The 16,622-nt window shown below is 41.2% G+C and overlaps 1 protein-coding gene across 7 annotated transcripts in view; it reads left to right on the top strand.

Moving 5' to 3' along the window:
- The window catches only part of ASCC1 (activating signal cointegrator 1 complex subunit 1), a 122,792-nt gene that overhangs the window by 59,313 nt on the left and 46,857 nt on the right, over window positions 1-16,622 (top strand). For all 7 annotated transcript variants that reach the window (XM_090057017.1, XM_090057019.1, XM_090057016.1 and 4 more), the window contains exons 6-7: window positions 10,252-10,385; window positions 13,412-13,531. In XM_090057017.1, the coding sequence (XP_089913143.1) occupies window positions 10,252-10,385; window positions 13,412-13,531 (254 nt within the window). The remainder of the gene's footprint in view (window positions 1-10,251; window positions 10,386-13,411; window positions 13,532-16,622) is intronic.

Genomic DNA, 16,622 nt, shown 5'->3' with positions numbered 1-16,622 from the left:
CTTGTTCTGGCAATCCTGTTCTTGCAGACAGCTTTAACAATTTTTACAGTGTCTGTGCTGCTGTAATGGTTTTTATACAGAAAATGTATTGCCATTTGGAGTGGGCATCCACTGCCACTAGGTACATCATCCCTAAAAATAATTGCGGAAACTCAGTATGGAGCCATTGCCAAGAAGTGCATGGTCATCCCTATGGGTGTGAGTGGTGGTGGTGGTTTGGGCCTATTCCGTACCTGCTGATATTCTGTATGTTTCTTAAGAAAGCATTCTATTTGTGCAGCGTCTAGCCACTATGCAAAACTTTTGGCTAATAATGCCTTCATTTTTATAACTTATAGGTCAGTAGCGCTCAACCTTTTTTGTGCCAGGACCCATTTGTAAACATTCATGACCAGTCGTGACCCGTGACCCAGCACCCCTCACCCCAGCCCCCTAGTGTGTGGGGGGACAGGGTGGGGGTATGCATAGGGCCTGGGAGGTGTCAAACAACCCCTTGCAGGCTGGAACTCTGCAAGGAGTGGGGAGAAATGACAGTGACATGGGCACAGCTCCCAGTTCCCCTGGCCCTGGTGCAGCTATTTGCTACTCAGCCACAGCATGGACATGGGCACAAGGAAAGCTCTGCATCTCCATGGGATGGATCCAGTGGTTCCGCAAGCCAAATTTGGCGTGTGAGACTTATGTTGGCAAATCCTGCTTTAGTGAATAGAGAGAGAGGTTTTCTTTTCAGTATTGTCCCTTCAGTGTGTTGAAATTAGATTCTTTCAAATTCTAGCAGGTCCAGAAATCTCCTTGCCACGAGGTTTTAGATCCTCAACATTTTTTTCCCCCTAATGTGTGATGTAGTCACTAGCAGACGGTGTTTTGCATATATCTGTTTTGCGGGTATGAGGTGCTTTATTTTTCTACTCTAGCTCCTCTAGCATGAAGGTTCCTAGATATATTGCTGTCTGTTATTTCAAGGAGTATATTGCAACCCCATATGTCTCTCAATCATTCCACAGCCAGTAATGCCACTCTAATACCACTTTATCTCACAGCAGGGTCTGCTAGAAAGCACATCAGTAATGAAAAACAGTAATTCAAAACTGTGCTTCATAGTGCAATAAGAGAGCTTATAGATCTGTCCAAAGCAACAGGGGATTTTTCAGGATGCTTAGAAAAGCCTGAATAGGGTTCATTTATAGAAGCTTCCTCTTTCTGTTCCTGCTGCAGATTACAGGTTCAGAACACTGCAGGATCAGTTAATGACGCCAGCACTCAAAAGAGGCTGATTAATGATAAGAAAAAAGGGACATGCCTAGGTGTGTAAATTAGGATTTCTTCTGGTCATTGAGCATTTGTGTAGAGCTCTTTCCTCTCTCTCAAATAGTTACCATGACAACTGTTCATCCATATTTTATAATGTAGCCTTCTGTGTCAGTGTAGACCATGTAACTTTTTTGACTTCAAGAATGATAGTTATATTAGGGTTTAAACATTTTAGGCATCATTCAAGCCTTTATAGTACTTAGTCAACTATACAGTGAAATTGAATATTGGGCTTAGTTTGATATCAGCCTATTTTCTATGTTGTTTGCATCTGACTATTGGAATAATAATGCTGTTGTGGTATGGCAGGTGTAGGTGTCTGGGTGACACTGCGAGCCTTATATTCTGTGTTAATGGATGAGGAGGACTGAAATGTTTGTATCTCAGTGTGGAGGTGAAACTTCTGTCACTGAAAGATTTTTAAGAGCAGATCAGACAAACCCCTGCCTAGCATGGTTTAGATATGGATGAGCTTGCTTGAGCAAAGGGTGAGATGATATGACCTCTTGCGGTCTGTTCCAGCTTGTAATCTTCCATGCCTCTCCCCTGGGCATTGCATGGGTGGGTTCTTCTCGAACCTGACCGTGGCTCTTTGGGCTGAACAGCTTGGTTATTTGGATGCCTTTGGGTCGGTTCCCCAGGGGTCTCTCCTGCCACATCTTTGATTATGTTCAGATTGGGAGGACAGTGTTTGGTCCTGTCTCCCCTGGTGCCTTCCCTTGGTCGTTCCTGCTGTTCCTCCTCTGTGGGGCCATGCCTCTCCTACACCACGCCTGACGTCAACTGCGATGTTGTCACCTGTGTTGTCAAGGCTGATATCCTGAACCTTCTCGGTGCTTGGTCTCTCAGGATCTAACGTCCGCAGGCTAGCGATGATGCTTCTATGCCAAGCATCTCCTATGGCCCCCCTTCTCTTAGCCTATATGGCGTCTGGCCTCGGCACCGTTCCGTCCCCCCGCGCGTCGCCTCTTCCCCAGGTTTGGTACTTGCTGTCTGTCAGCTGCGTCCAGATCCTGATACTGCTGGGTCCTGCCGGGCTCCAGTCATTGCTGCAGCCTTCCTCTGTCCACGTTGACCCTGTAAGTAGATCCTCAGGCCCTCTCTGGCCCTGTGTTCTTGTAGTGACCCCTTCCTGGGGTACCCACCAGGTCCTTTCGCTGGTCCCAGCTCCTCTTGGCTTTGGCCGCTTTTTTTCTTTTGATCTTCTCCTGTGGTGGCTCCACCCACCACGGTTTCACTTTTGCCATGTTCGGCTTCTGGCGCAGTATCCCGCCACTTCACTGTCTCATCTGATAAGCCTTTTCCACACAGCCCTACCTACTTTCCTATCATCCTGCGTAAAAGGAATTTTGATGTATGTTATTCTCCACCACCCTTTAATAAGTAGGTGTGTGTGGTATAAAAATAGTTTGGTTCGTTCAGTCTTTGGATATGTGATAACAGGCTGCAGCTGCTGCCTCTCAGGGAAGATAAGTTTTCTGAGGTGTTAATGTTTTGTATTCTGTAACTATCAAATACAGATGATTATATATGGTAAAAGGAAGGTGTCTCAGAGTGAAAGGAGGGGTGTATAAAAATGTTTTCTAACCTTCACTCTAGTTTCTGGTCCATCTGCTATTTCTTAATTTACTTTGAGGAACTATGAATTACTTTACTAGTTCCTTACAGGTACATAGTTCAGGATTAGAGAGGGCTTGTATCTTGGTTCTTATAACTATATAAATACCAAAAGATCTTAGGAGGGTAAAAAAATGTAAAATGGTTTAGGAGGATGCTGGTCCAATAGCTAATTTATATTTCCATAGGACAAGTAGATTATCTTCTGGGTCCTGGTCTCTTCCTTAGTATTATGGATTGGGAGTATTGAAGGGACTATGCACTTGAGCCCTGAAAAGTTTAAATGTGGCTTCAAAGAAGACCCTGTCTAGCATTCTGTCTAATGGATGGGATCTGGGACTGAAAGTGAAGAATGGTGAGGAAGGAGGGTGTAACAGGGAGCCGTTGACCCTTGTTACTGAGACAAGTGTAGGAAGAAACTTACTGTGCTGGCGATGATGTAGCAGAAAATGCTGATGTCATCAGCCAGCATCAGGAGTGTTCACTGCACCTGGAAGACAGAGAGCACTGTTAACTGAGAACCAGAAATGACAATGATAAATGGAATGACGAAAGAACAGTAAACCCCCAGAAGGGGAGCCTAGAACCATGGTGACTTGGCGGCAGTGAGGATTTTTATGTGGAGGCACAATAGCGACGGAGGGTAATGTCCTTCAAGAAGCAAGTAGCAAAGATATAGAAGTTGCCTGTAAACTGGGGAGAGTTTGGCAGATTTCAGATTAGGTAACAAGAAGTAATTAGAGACTTTGTTAGAAGTTGATAATGGCATAGCGAGACTGTAAAGATTTTCTGACATTGCTCTACCCAAAGTGGGGGAAGAGTCCTGTTGGACAAAGAAGCAGTTTCTTCAGTTATTCATTTTTTGTGTTTGTGTGTGTTTCTGTATGGGTTTAAAGTGTGGTGATGAAATTATAAATAAGATGAGTACATGAATGTCGTGAACCATGTTGCCTGTTGTGAAGTCAGCAGATCTCCAGTCACAGAGATGCATTAAGAGAGTAAATAGATTAATTTCCAACTACAACCATAACACAGAGTGGCGCATGTGTTCTTTTCCAAAAAAAAACTCCCATCAAGTCGTGGCAGGTGAGTAAAACACAGGAGAAACTCTGAATCAAAAAATTTCTCTCTATAATTGACTTAGGAATAATAACGCACTCACAGAGGGAAATTTTTACTGGGGGAGAAGTTGGATTCTTAAGGCTACAACAGGGAGGTTAGTTGCCATCTTCACCCGTGCAGTTATACACATTTCATAGTTGTTTGGGGCTGGAAGGGACCTTACAGATCACTGGGTCCAGCCCCCTGCACTTGGGCAGGAAAGACTACTGGGTTCAGATGACCCCAGCAAGCTGGGCATCAAAATGCTTTTGGAAGATCACCAGGGTGGGTGACTGTACCACCTCTGGGGGGAGCCTTGTTTCAGACCCTCAGTACTCTACTTGTAAAGAAGTTTTTCCTTATGTCTAGCCTGAAGTGATCTTCAGTCAGTTTGTGCCTATAATTTCTTGTCCTGCCTTGCAGGGCCTGGGTGAATAGATGCTCCTCCAGCCCTTGATGTATGCCCCTGATATACTTACAGGCTGCCACCAAGTCCCCCCTGAGTCTTCTCTTTTCCAGACTGAACAATCCCAAGTCTTTCAGCCTCTCCTTGTATGACTTGGTCTCTAGGCCTCTAGGTCAACTTTTCTATCATAAATCTATTTGTGAATGTTCTTGTGTCATATTGTGTCAAAATTGTAGAAAATGATGGACTTAAAATTGTGTTACAACAGTTGAATCCAGGATCTTGTAAATATTTATGAAAGACCTCTCCATTTGGGCATGGTGGTTAGAAAAAGTTTGTCAGTATTAAAATGTAGATGCAAAAGAGTGGCAGGCCTAACTAGTAAATAGACAGGGAAATCAATTATTGTTTTCTTCTACTGAATCAGAACCTTTTCATTTTCAAATACACACACACAAAGGCTTTATAGGTGGGGAATAAATTATTTAACTTTATTATCACATGTGTTTTCACTTATTTTCAGAGAAATTCCCCCCGACTCCCTCCTCCCAAATGAGGAAGATAAGTGTTATGTAATCCATTCCCTTCCTTTTCTTCAGCACTTCTCAAATTCTGATATCCTCCTTGCTTTTCCCTTCCCTAGGATATATAGTTTTGTATGCCCAGCCACTAATTGTAGACATGCTTTCATAGGCCTGACAGAACGTTTTTGACCAATAGGGGGCAGTACGTGAATGATCGGCATAGTCAGAATTTTACATTGACTCTTATGTAATTATTTTTAGAATCCAGGTTTAATAGCAGTGGCTTTTTTGAGAGGGATCAGCGATTTCCTTTCTCTTTAAATCATTTTTATATTTGTATTTGTGTTTGTGAATATACTTTCCGAAACACAAAGCACAGACCTGAGCTTTTTTATAGGTTATCTGCTACTATTTTGTCATTGTGTAGCATCCAAGGGTTTCAGAGCATTTGAAAAACATCAATATGTCTAATGTGAACACGCACAAGATCACTGTAAGCAAGGGTGTTCAGCTGTTTTGATTCTTGTCATCCACAGTATTGATATGAGGCAGTTCTATATTTAAAAAAAATGTAATGTATGAGATGAAGTGTGCCTAAGAGGGTCTCAGTTTGCCACGTAGGGCCATAGCCAGTTAAAGACAGGTATGTCTGTGTGTGTCTGTATCATTTGTTGCTGCAGGGTGTGCCTGCCCCTTATGCTCCTCTTGGTAGTGTCTGACACGCTACAGCTCTATATTATTATTATAAAACAAATGAAAATGTCACAGAACCTAAGAAACTCCCAGTATTTCACAAGGCAGGCATTGCAAAAGGTCTTTGATGTGTCATTTATATTATGTATACCTGAGGAGAAAGGGAGCTGGCAGAAGATGAGCATTTCCTTACTTTCTCTGTTACGGAGGATGAGTAGCTGTGGTAGTTTTCTCCCAACCCTTTCTTTCTGTAGGAAGAAAAGGCAGAAAGTTACCTCTGTCCTGTGGTCCCCACCCTCCAGTGTGGGGAGTCTGCTTGGATAGTTTCCTATAGAGGAGAAAAAACACATAGGAACTTCCTAGTTGGGACACCTGTTCTTTCCTTATCATTCACCAAGAAATACTTAGCTGTGAAGTCAGGCAGAAAGCAGGGCATGGTGGCACCTTAAAGACTAACTCATTCGGAAAGGCATTCACTTTCATACTAGGTAGCAGTTTCTGATCCAGGTCCCTCTTGGCCAGGAACTAAATCTTCCTACTGCTCTCACTTCAGATTCTGTGACTAGTGAATCTAAATGTTGTGAAAGGTTTAAACCAGTGAAAGAAGAGGGAAGCTTTTCAGGATGGAGGAAGGTCAAAAACAGGGACCTGTGCTAGGCTCAATTTTGTTCCAGTGTTTTTATCAGTGGAAAGTATGGGTACACAGTGAAATCTCCAAGTTTGCAGATGGCACCAAATTATTTTGGGTAGTCAATTCTTAAGCTGATGGAGAGGAGCTTCAGAAATATTTCACCAAGATAAGTGGCTGGGCAAAAGGCAGGTGAACAGAAGGTAATACACCTGGAGGAAAAAAACCTCAACTATATGTACACAATGCTGCGTTCTGAATTAGCTGTTATGACTCAAGAAAGAGACCCTGGAGTCATTGTAGATAGTTCTCTAAAAATGTCAGGTCAATGTACAGTGGCAACCAAAACAGCCAGTAAACTGTTGGACATCATTAAGAAGGGAAATGAAAACAAAACAGAGATCATCATCATGCCATTAAACAAATCCATGGTGCACCCACATCTTGAATATTGTGTGCCATTCTGGTCCCCACATCTCAAAAGGAATATAGTAGAGTTAGAAAAGATACTGAGAAGGGCAGCAAAAATGATCAGGGGCATGGAGCAGTTGCCATACCAAGAGAAACTAAAAGAGCTAGGACTCTTCACCTTGAAAAGGAGAAGGCTGGGGGGATATGATAGAGGTTTATAAAATCATGACAGGCGTGGACCAAGTGAACAGGGAATTGTTGTTCACTAAGTTCTAGAATACCATAACTAGGGGGCACTTGCTGAAATTAGTAGGTGACAGGTTTAAAACTAATAAGATTAAGTACTTTTTTATGCAATACATAGTTAACTTGTGGAATTTATTCCAACAGGAGGTGACGCCAGTGGATAGCATACCCAGGTTCAAAAAGGGACTGGATAAATTAATTGATGATAGATCTATTAATGACTTTTGAACAGAATGGTTGGAAATATTTTCTCTGGCATCTCTAAACCAATGATGGTGGATGCCAGGGAGAGTCCCGAATTGAATATAGCTCACTCTAGAGATATCTGGTTCAGTGTTCTCCCTCTACAGCAGTCACTGCTGCCATTGTCAGAGACAGGATAGTGGACTAGATAGAGCCTCAGTCTGACCCAGTATGGCACTTCTTAGATTCTTGTGTTTTAAGCTTGGGGGAGGGAGGACTGAATTTCCCCTAAACCAAGCAGAAGGAAAAGAATATGCTTTCAGCTTTTAGCAAAGGAGAAGGAGTTGGCTTCTCTGCATTTCTCTAACACAGTGCTTAAAGCCCCTGTGTAAGGTAGACAAATGTTATGCCCTTTTTATTTGTAGGGAAACAAATTCACTGAAAAATGAAGAGAGTTCCCTTGGTTGATTAATTCTGAGAGCTATTGACAACTCTGGGCATAGAAACCAGGAGACCTAGCTCCTTATCTTCTTGTCTCTTAGTACTACACTATATACCTACCCTTACAACCCAAATGTGACTATGAGGTTTTCTTTGCTCTTTGGTAAAGTAACAAAGAGGTGAAGGTTGCTCTGGCCCACATCTTTTTTGAGTTTTTCTTTCTGGACACCAATTTGACTGCTTTCTCAATTGCACTGAATACGTTGTTGATCTCCACTGGTAGGACTGTCCTGAGACACAGGACTGATGGCATTGCTGAGTGCAGTTTTAAAAGAAAAATCAGTAAAATATGGAGGTATTTGGTGATTGCTAATAATAAACCATAAGCTGGAGGTCTGAACAAGAGGGTTAAAGGGTATGTACATTTAAGCACATAGCTTCTAGTTATGAAGGACTGTGAAGCTGGAGATAGCTGTTAAAAATGTTTTTTTGGAAAAAAAATCAGCTCTGTTACATCATCTGGTTTTCGAGGCAGATTTTAGGATTTGTGGCTAAGCAGTGTAGGAGGGGCCTAAGATCTATGGACTGCACATGGAAGATTGCTTAAGTTTGGGGCTACAAATTGGAGTTCATCCTTTCCTTTTAACATGGTAAATTTAGCATGTAATTCCTAGGTGATACATGACCACTGCCTGTGCATCCCCCAATATCTACTCGCATACCTTGAACAGTACTTGAAAGCTGAGCGGGGAAATATCTTCTTAGGCCAGTTATTATGTATAATACAAATTGCTCATTCTCTTGCTCTCCCTCCCCATGTTTCCCCACTGTTCAGTGAGATTAGAATAGTTTTTCTTCCCCTCAAACATCTGGTGTCTCCTTCCTTGGAAGTTATTAAGAACAGTTTAGGCAGACATTTGGCAGGGATTGTTGAGTCAGATGATCCTGCCTGGAACAGGGGGCTGGACTAGACCAAGGTCATCACCTTGTGAGGTCCCTTCCAGCTGGATTTTCCTGTGATCCTATTTATCATGTTAATTTATAATAGGTTCATCTCTATGTTCTACAGAAATTAAAAGGACTTCCTGATGAGTAAGTCAAGCCTACCCTCCATTTCTGTCATCTACTCCACTCACTGATGTGCAAAGTATCCTTTGGCTACAGACTCCATTAAAGAAGAACCCAAAGAAAACAACCAAGGCTTATAGAGCATCCCAAATATGCTTTAAAGCAGAGGGAGCAGTAGGGCCTGTGCTCAGTTTCATTGTGGTACTAGGCAGAATATGGAAAATTAGAAAGGAAGTCTGGGAGAAACAAAACTAAGTGGCTCCTGAACAGGAAATCACTCTTGGCCTGGACTTTTGAAGTGGTAATACATGTCAGTTTTCTTTTGTTGCAGGCCTACAGCATTGTGTTGAAATATGCAAAATGCTTTGGCATCAGCAAGTCAGGATTTTGGAATTAATTCAGCAATGAATTAATTAACAGTAGCACAAAGTACTCCTTTTTCCCGCAGGGCCTGAGAGTGCTGCCTCCACAGTGCTATCAGGCTTTGCCAACTTCTGACTGATAGAGCAAGCTCTTGCATGGGATCATGTTGTTCTCTTACTGGTCATGGCACTGGTGCATACCCAAGTATGAAAAATTGCATGGTTTTTTAAATTGGATAGGATAAAAGCTGAGTAACGTGAGGATTGAACCTCTGACTGAGCATTAAACGTGAAGGTTTCTTATTTCAAAATAATAGACTCTTTCATGGACCACATTTTTCATAGCAAACTTTTTGATAGAAATATTTTGTTTGACCCTTCAGTGGCATGGCAAATATTGGCTTTAGTAGGATGGGCTTTTTAATTTTGAAAAGTAGAAACCACAACTGAATAGAAATAATTACTTCAGTGTATCATCTGTCATCCAAACAAAGCTTTCCTCAGGGTAACTTTGTGAAGAGAAGGCGTTCTGCCCACTGCTGATTGCAACCACTGCTTTGCATGGGAAGAATTCTGCTGCAGCTGCAGTACACAGTTCTGATTTCAAGGGGCTATTAAGCTTAATACATCTTTACAGGCTACAGATTAAATAGGAACAGGCAGAACGTAATTACCTAAGTTAGTATGAGCCCTGCTTCTGTCTCATGTCATGAGAGCTAGCTCAGTTCAGACAGGGTTCTGTTATGGTGGGGGAGAGAGGCTGTTTTGAGTATGCACATATTTACCACCACATTAGACCCTACCTTTCTTAAACAACAGCTTTTTGTTTTGACTCTTGGCTTCAGACTATCTTGTTATTTAGATTTTTATTTTTAATTCTGTTTGAATGTATTGCTAATGACAGATGGCAGTTTGCGCATCATGGGGACTGAGGTCTGTCCCAGCAGGTAGAGTTTAAGATGAGCTTCTGCATGACTGCCAGTCTTCCTTTACCTTAACCTAGAGTGGTTGTCTGTAGGGGTGAAACCTGGTTTAGTTTCCATGGCCAATTCTTTACTGAGCATATGGTGGTGACTTTCTCATCAGCATTTGCCAGCTCACAAAGGCTATTAAACAACTCTCATTTTTTAATAACTCTTAGTTGCTACCAACTTAGGCTAGATTTGTCCCAGCAAATTAGAGAGTTAAAGTTTTCTGTGTGCATACCATTTTTCAGTTTCTTAAGTCATGCTAATTGCTCTTTGTTATCTTTCTCAAAAGGATCGTGGAGTTAGTAGCAGTTTGTTCCAGAACCCAGCAAAGCTCCATCTGACTCTTGGGACACTGGTACTGCTGAATGAGCGGGAGATACAGAAGGCTTGTGAAATCCTGCAGAGATGTAAAGAGGACTTTGAGTGAGTAAAATAACGGCAAGGTTGGCACTGGGCATGGTCACCAAGTTCAGATATTTGAAGAATCAAACTGGTTTTATGATAAAAGTACCTGTATTGCAGGGAAGAATGGCTCAATAATTTGGTGCAGTTCAGCACTGATTGATTTACCTCTGAGATTTAAAAAGATGCTGAAACATTTCAAACAAAAACAGCAAGATTACTTAGCTGTAAGCCAAGGCAAGAATTGTGTTTTGCAGTTAAGAGCAAACACTTAGGATTCTTAGTCTGTTACTAGAAACCTCTGCTAGCTCTTTCCTTTTCTCACAGCAGTGCCCATTATTTTTCTGTGAACAGTTTTTTTTTCTCTGCCTGCCACAAAAGCAGGAAGAACTCAGTTGCTTTAATGCTTTGTCTGCAGCACTCTCAAACAAATAGCCTCCCCTCTGCCTCAGAACAGATGCTAATACATCCCTGAAATGTGTTTCCTGACACAAGTGGTTCTGTGAGAAAATATTTAACACAGTATGAAATGTATAAGTAATCAGTATGGCATAAGAGTATTAATGCTCTAATAGTATTTCATCCCTAGTATAAATTCATATTTGATGGTTAACTCTAAACTTGGTCTAATAGGTGCTGTAATCAGATTATCTCAGTATAGTTCAGTAATATTAGCTAGCTGGGGGAGAGGGATAATTTTTTTTCCTTCTACACAGTTTTTGTAAGGACTTTTGGCATATAGATTTTTTTGTTTTGTTTTGTTTTGGGGTTTTTTGGGTTTTTTTGTCATGACCGTATAGGAATTCACCAAGTAGATCCTTCTAATAGCTTTGGGAATTTTGTATGGCTAAATTTCTATTGTGCTTTAAAAAATGGAGGCTCTAGTCTTTTATATTTGACAGAAATAAAAGTTATATAATTAAATAATTGTGGACTTTTAGTGGAAGTTTTGTGAGTAGGAAGTTTTGGCATTACATCACAAGGGCTGCCATCTTTGTAAATAGGTCAGCTATGACAGAGAGACCCTTTTCTACAAATTATCATTGAATGGAAGAGCATACCAAATCAAATATTTTCTCTAAATTACTTTGCCCTACTATTACATACTTTTCCCGTCCCAATGAGATGAAGATTCTTTCCATCCTTCTCAGCCCCTTCAGAGGGAAGGCAGCAACCTCTGTGGAATAAATAAGTTTTACCTTCTTTATTGTTAAAAAGAATACGCTATTTCTTGTGTTTTGATAAGGCTTATAGATACTTAAAAATCACTTATTCACTATGGTTTAAATAATATTTTAAGTGCACTTTGAAATATTCTTATAATATTTTATTGATACATTAAAATGATAGCGGCTTTTCAAACCATACACCAGAATACAGAACAGTTTCCCTGTACATGATCTTTAAATGTATGGGAAACTGCATTTTAAATTTCTGTGTGAAATTAGCTGACATGCAGAAGGCCATCCTTGAGGCCTGGTCATGATATCAGTGCCATTTAAAATTTAGGCTTTTTTAATTATAGCAACAGCTTATTTAAACAAAAAAATCAGTTGAACAAATTGAAGATGTTTTATTTATCTTCTGCTAGTAAAATCCAAGTCATTAGCATTTGGATGAAATTAACATATTTTCTCACATACCACACACCCCTATCTATAATATGCCCCTCACTTTTTAAAGGCAGCCTGAAGAAAAAATAACTTCCTTTGTGGTAACTGAGTAGCAGAAGTTAAAGAGCCAAGTGTGCTTATGAGCTGTTGCTAGCTCTGCATGCTGAATGAGGTCTGTGGAATGACCTGATGTGGGAAGTTTGGGACCACTCACTGGGTCTGGCCATGAAGCCCTGTGTGCCAGCCTGATCTAGCATGTAGGGCCATGTCATGTGGCTGGGGGGCTTTCCATGGGTCCAGAAATTTGGTGTAGAGAAGTACTGGCAGCATGAATTGTTCTGGCTCCCAGGGCCAAATCTCAGGACTCTCAGGGATCCCTATTTCTCACACCTAACTCACACCTCAGTTTTCCACCAACTGGTTTTGTAGGAGAATATGGTATTTTGGAGAAAATTACAGAGTTGGATTGCGTGAAGCACCTAAAGAACCACATCATCCTATGAAGGGAAATTTCCCTATTTAGAAAAGAAAATAATTCTTGAATAGACATGAACATATATATAGATGTTTGAATTCTTGTAGGTGTGTGGGGGCTAATATATATTCTCTGTTTTCGGGAGTATTTTCTGAATTAATAAAAAATAGGTGGGATAGATAAAAGGATGCTATTTATTGGTCAAATATCTAATGCTCGAGTTTTCAGGCCCTAAAGGTACCAAATTAAGTTGTTGAAGAACTACGCGCATTCATTTACAAAGAATGTGCTTATGGGTTTTTGGGTTTTTTGCAGGGGCATGGGGAACGGGGAGGCACAGTGGGGCCTACAGAGGCAAGTCAAGGCAATAATTTTACCTTATGGGCAGATGCAACTTTAACTGATTTAAAAAGGGAGATGCGGGGAGCTGGCCCTCACATGCATTAGCTATTATGATGCAACTGTTATGTATGCATGTTGCTGATGCAAGTAAGCTAAATCCCTTGGAACTTTAACCTTGCATGAAACAGTGTTAAATTTTTGCTGTACGTGTATTGCTAATGGGAGCACAGTTATATCCTAACTGCTTATACCCATTTCATATGATATTGGTACAGTGGTTACATTTGTCTGTAACTTCTGATGCAGCATGTGCAACTGTGAAAGCTAACGCTGCAGAGCAGCACATTTCCAGGTCCTAAGAGGGAAGCAAGTTATTATGTTCTTGGAACTTCAGTGAATATGAGGATGTGGCAAATTACATTTGATTTAGGCTAGGAATTTGGGGTTCAGCTAGCATTTTTACTAGTGCCTCTGCTTGACTTCTTCATGATCTGTGGGGTTTGCTAAAAAGTTGAATAAGTCTAAATGCACTAAAACCATGCATTCATCTAATTATGTTCACAATGTCTAAGGTGTTTCAGCTTGTTTTTTTTAAAGAGTGTATATTTTTTTTCCAGCAAAATTATTGGAGGCAAACCCCTCCCTGTGGAGATGACAGGGATAGAATACATGAATGATGACCCTGCCATGATGGATGTTCTTTATGCAAAAGTCTGCATGAAAGATAGATCAGACAAGTGAGTTCCCTGTGCTTTCCCTGTGTTTGTTCAACAGTAACGTGCAGCCAATATCCAAGGAAGCAATAAATTACTAAAGAAAATCTAGTCCTTTAAATTGGTAGGCACTGCCGGAGATCATCTAATTATCCAGAAGACGAAGTACTCCTCTCTCTAGCCCAGTTAAGTTAAAGCTGTGATATGTTTGCTCTTTACATCTATCTCTAGTGGTGTTGCTAAAAGATATCATTTTTTTTGTTATTCTTACTAGCTGAATAATCTAGTGGCAGAAGGCTAAGCTCATGCTCTTTCATATTAGTGATAAAAACTGTACTTTGTGTGCAAAATGATTAATTCCCTAATGTCCAGCTCCCAGTTTGTAAACTGGATCCAATCACATAAATGAATCTGTATGCTCTGACAAGTCCTGAAAATTTAAGTGGTATTAAAATGCAGTTATCTTGGTTACCCTTATGGTTGCGAAGAAGACCTGATAGGAGAGTTAGCCTCTGGGTTTGTAGGCAACCTGAAACATTGCCCTGAGCAGTGTGCAGTGTTCCTGTGCTTACTAGTGAGTAGGAAACCCTGAACCTTTCTGATAGAAGACCAAGTGTTATAATTTTTATTCATAGTGTCAATCATTTTAGCAAAAATAATTTCCTAACATGTTTGCCTGTTGTTGAGTGTAATGGCAAGGGCAGTGGTGCTGGGGACAGCCTTTCCCCTTGTGTTTTTAGAAGGGCATTATTGACCATGAAAGATCTCCTCAGTACTTTTCTTTCTCCAAATGTCTTGATCTACCCTCTCATTGAGTCTCTTCTAATACAGTATGGGAAAGACTCATAAGCTGTTGTGTTTCCCTGCCTTGTGGTTATGAGAGGAGCAGGGAGTAGAGAAGGTGTTTGTTTTCCATGTCCTTGAGGCAGCATCCCTTTGTCATCATTCCTTGTCATTGTCATCATTCCTTGTCACATTGTACAATGAGGAACTGAAATGGGGAGCTGGGAGAGAGAGACAGAAAGCAGTGCCTTGGAGAGAGGAGGAAGAAGTTAATTCTGAGCAATGGGTTCAACTGGGAAAAGAGGATCTGTTCTCAGAAATATCCCTTGCATAAGCGAATAGGGCTCCCTAAACTTTGCAAGGAAAATTACCCTTGGGTTTCAGATGAGAGACAGGACCTGGATGTGGGGGGTATAAGGTGTAAAGCTCAGAGTAGGAGACACTCTGAGTTGAGAGTAGCCCCTCTTTCAAATTTGAAGACTTGAAGTCAGTTGTGCCCCAAAAGAAGGGAGGGGAAAGGGAAAGAAAGTTACTAGTAGAAGTATAAACCAACAAGGAGACAGAAGGAAAATGACAAGAGAAATAAGGAATACCCCCATAGAAAGAGGAGAGGATAGGGGAACCAAAACAAAAATTGGTGGTACCCAAATGCCCTTCACTATATTTCAGCTGGTTGACTATGAGAACTGCTAAAAGGATAGTTATTGTCTGGAGTCTATCCCCTACTCTTGATCTTTGTCAGGGTCTGATAATTTTGGATTATATAGAAATTGATGCTTTGCTGTGCTAGAGAGTCTAAATTTACATTTGGAAATAAGCCTCTGACCTAACTGTCTGCTAAAGAAATCCTTTAACATGCAAAGAGTGTAAAATGATGTCTGCCTGAGTCTGGAGACAGGTTGCAGTGGTACTGTCTGCCTGAGTCTGGAGACAGGTTGAAGTGATAGGTACAAACACTTCAGTCAAATAATTTAGATGTCAGTATTCTCTATTGCACTGAGGGCTCACTTAAGAGTAACACCTACCTGAAGTGATTGTTTGTAGGGACCTACTTAAATTGCCATGAGACAAAGGGTTTTTTGCAGCTTGATTGTGGTGGGCAGAGGCAATTTCTCAGATATTTTATGTCGGTCCCACCCCCCACTACTGATTGGTGGAGGGGTCCCAGCAGCCCCATTCCTTACTGTTGATTGGCCAAGATGCAAAACTGTATATTTAAATAGCAGATTCTGCAGAATATCATATAAATTGCCATATTATTGTAAATCCAAGTATTACATTTAAATATATTATGAATATAAATATATACACAATGTTAATTGTAACTTCATAATTTATTATTAGCATTCTACAAAAAGTTTAGAAATACTAACTAATGATAACCTTGATAGAAACAATTCTTGTTAATTGTTAAATACTACCATGCAGCATCCACTGGCAGTTGCAGCTGACATTCTTTGTCTCTGCGGTGTGAACACTTGTCTTATACACTGAGATTGCACATTCTGTGTCCACTGAATTGGTTGTAGTGCTAAGGCAGTGTTTTGCCAGGTTGTAGAGATGTGGAAACCAATCAGACACAGACTCCCAACACGCAGTCACAGTAAAAGTCATCAGGCATTTTTTGACAAAGTTTATATAAGCAGCACATTTGTTGTCATGTTCTTACTGCCGTCCAGGGATTGATTTAAGTAGCTGAGGATCAAAACTCAGAAAAGGCACTTGATATGGGTAAAAAATGTGAACAGCACTAAAAAAGGAGGCAGACAGTAGTTTAAATCAAGGTGGGTAGTGACTGTACTTGTAATACCAATTCACCTTGGCAGCAATTGCCTGAAACAGTTCTTGTCTCCACTGGTTTTCACTTCGACAGTTTGAAAGTTGTTGTGATGCCATGTCTTTGACCCAGCTTATCAAATCCATCAGTTTGTTGTTTACTTGGTGAATCAAAGCCTGCCACCTTTCAAACTATGTTAGAAGCTTCAGGAACCAGATTGCATTTTCAGCTACAAATTTACTTGATCTTTAATGTTGCCCTGTGTCCTGGGAGGCAAAGTAAGGCAGGGCACTTACCTGCAGCTCGGGACGGAGCGCATGTGGAGTGGAGAGAGGAACCCATGCAGCTCGTTAGCTGCCTCTTTTGTACAGCTGTAGCTGGCTGGTGAAGTCAGCATCAGACGCCGGCCGACGAAAATAAAAATGGCGGCCACTGCTGTGGAGGGGGCAGGTAGCCAGGAGACAAAGCTGCAGCTGATGCCGGTGGCAGGGTGGGCTCCATGAACAGACCCCAAGGAGACCAACAAGCCGCAGGTAACACTGGCTGGGGGAGAGG

The sequence above is a fragment of the Crocodylus siamensis genome, chromosome 7 (genome assembly GCF_052110815.1).
Source record: "Crocodylus siamensis isolate JL-2025a chromosome 7, ASM5211081v1, whole genome shotgun sequence".
Taxonomy (NCBI): domain Eukaryota; kingdom Metazoa; phylum Chordata; order Crocodylia; family Crocodylidae; genus Crocodylus; species Crocodylus siamensis.
Note: the sequence above shows the minus strand (reverse complement) of the source record. Positions and strands in the feature narration are given on the sequence as shown.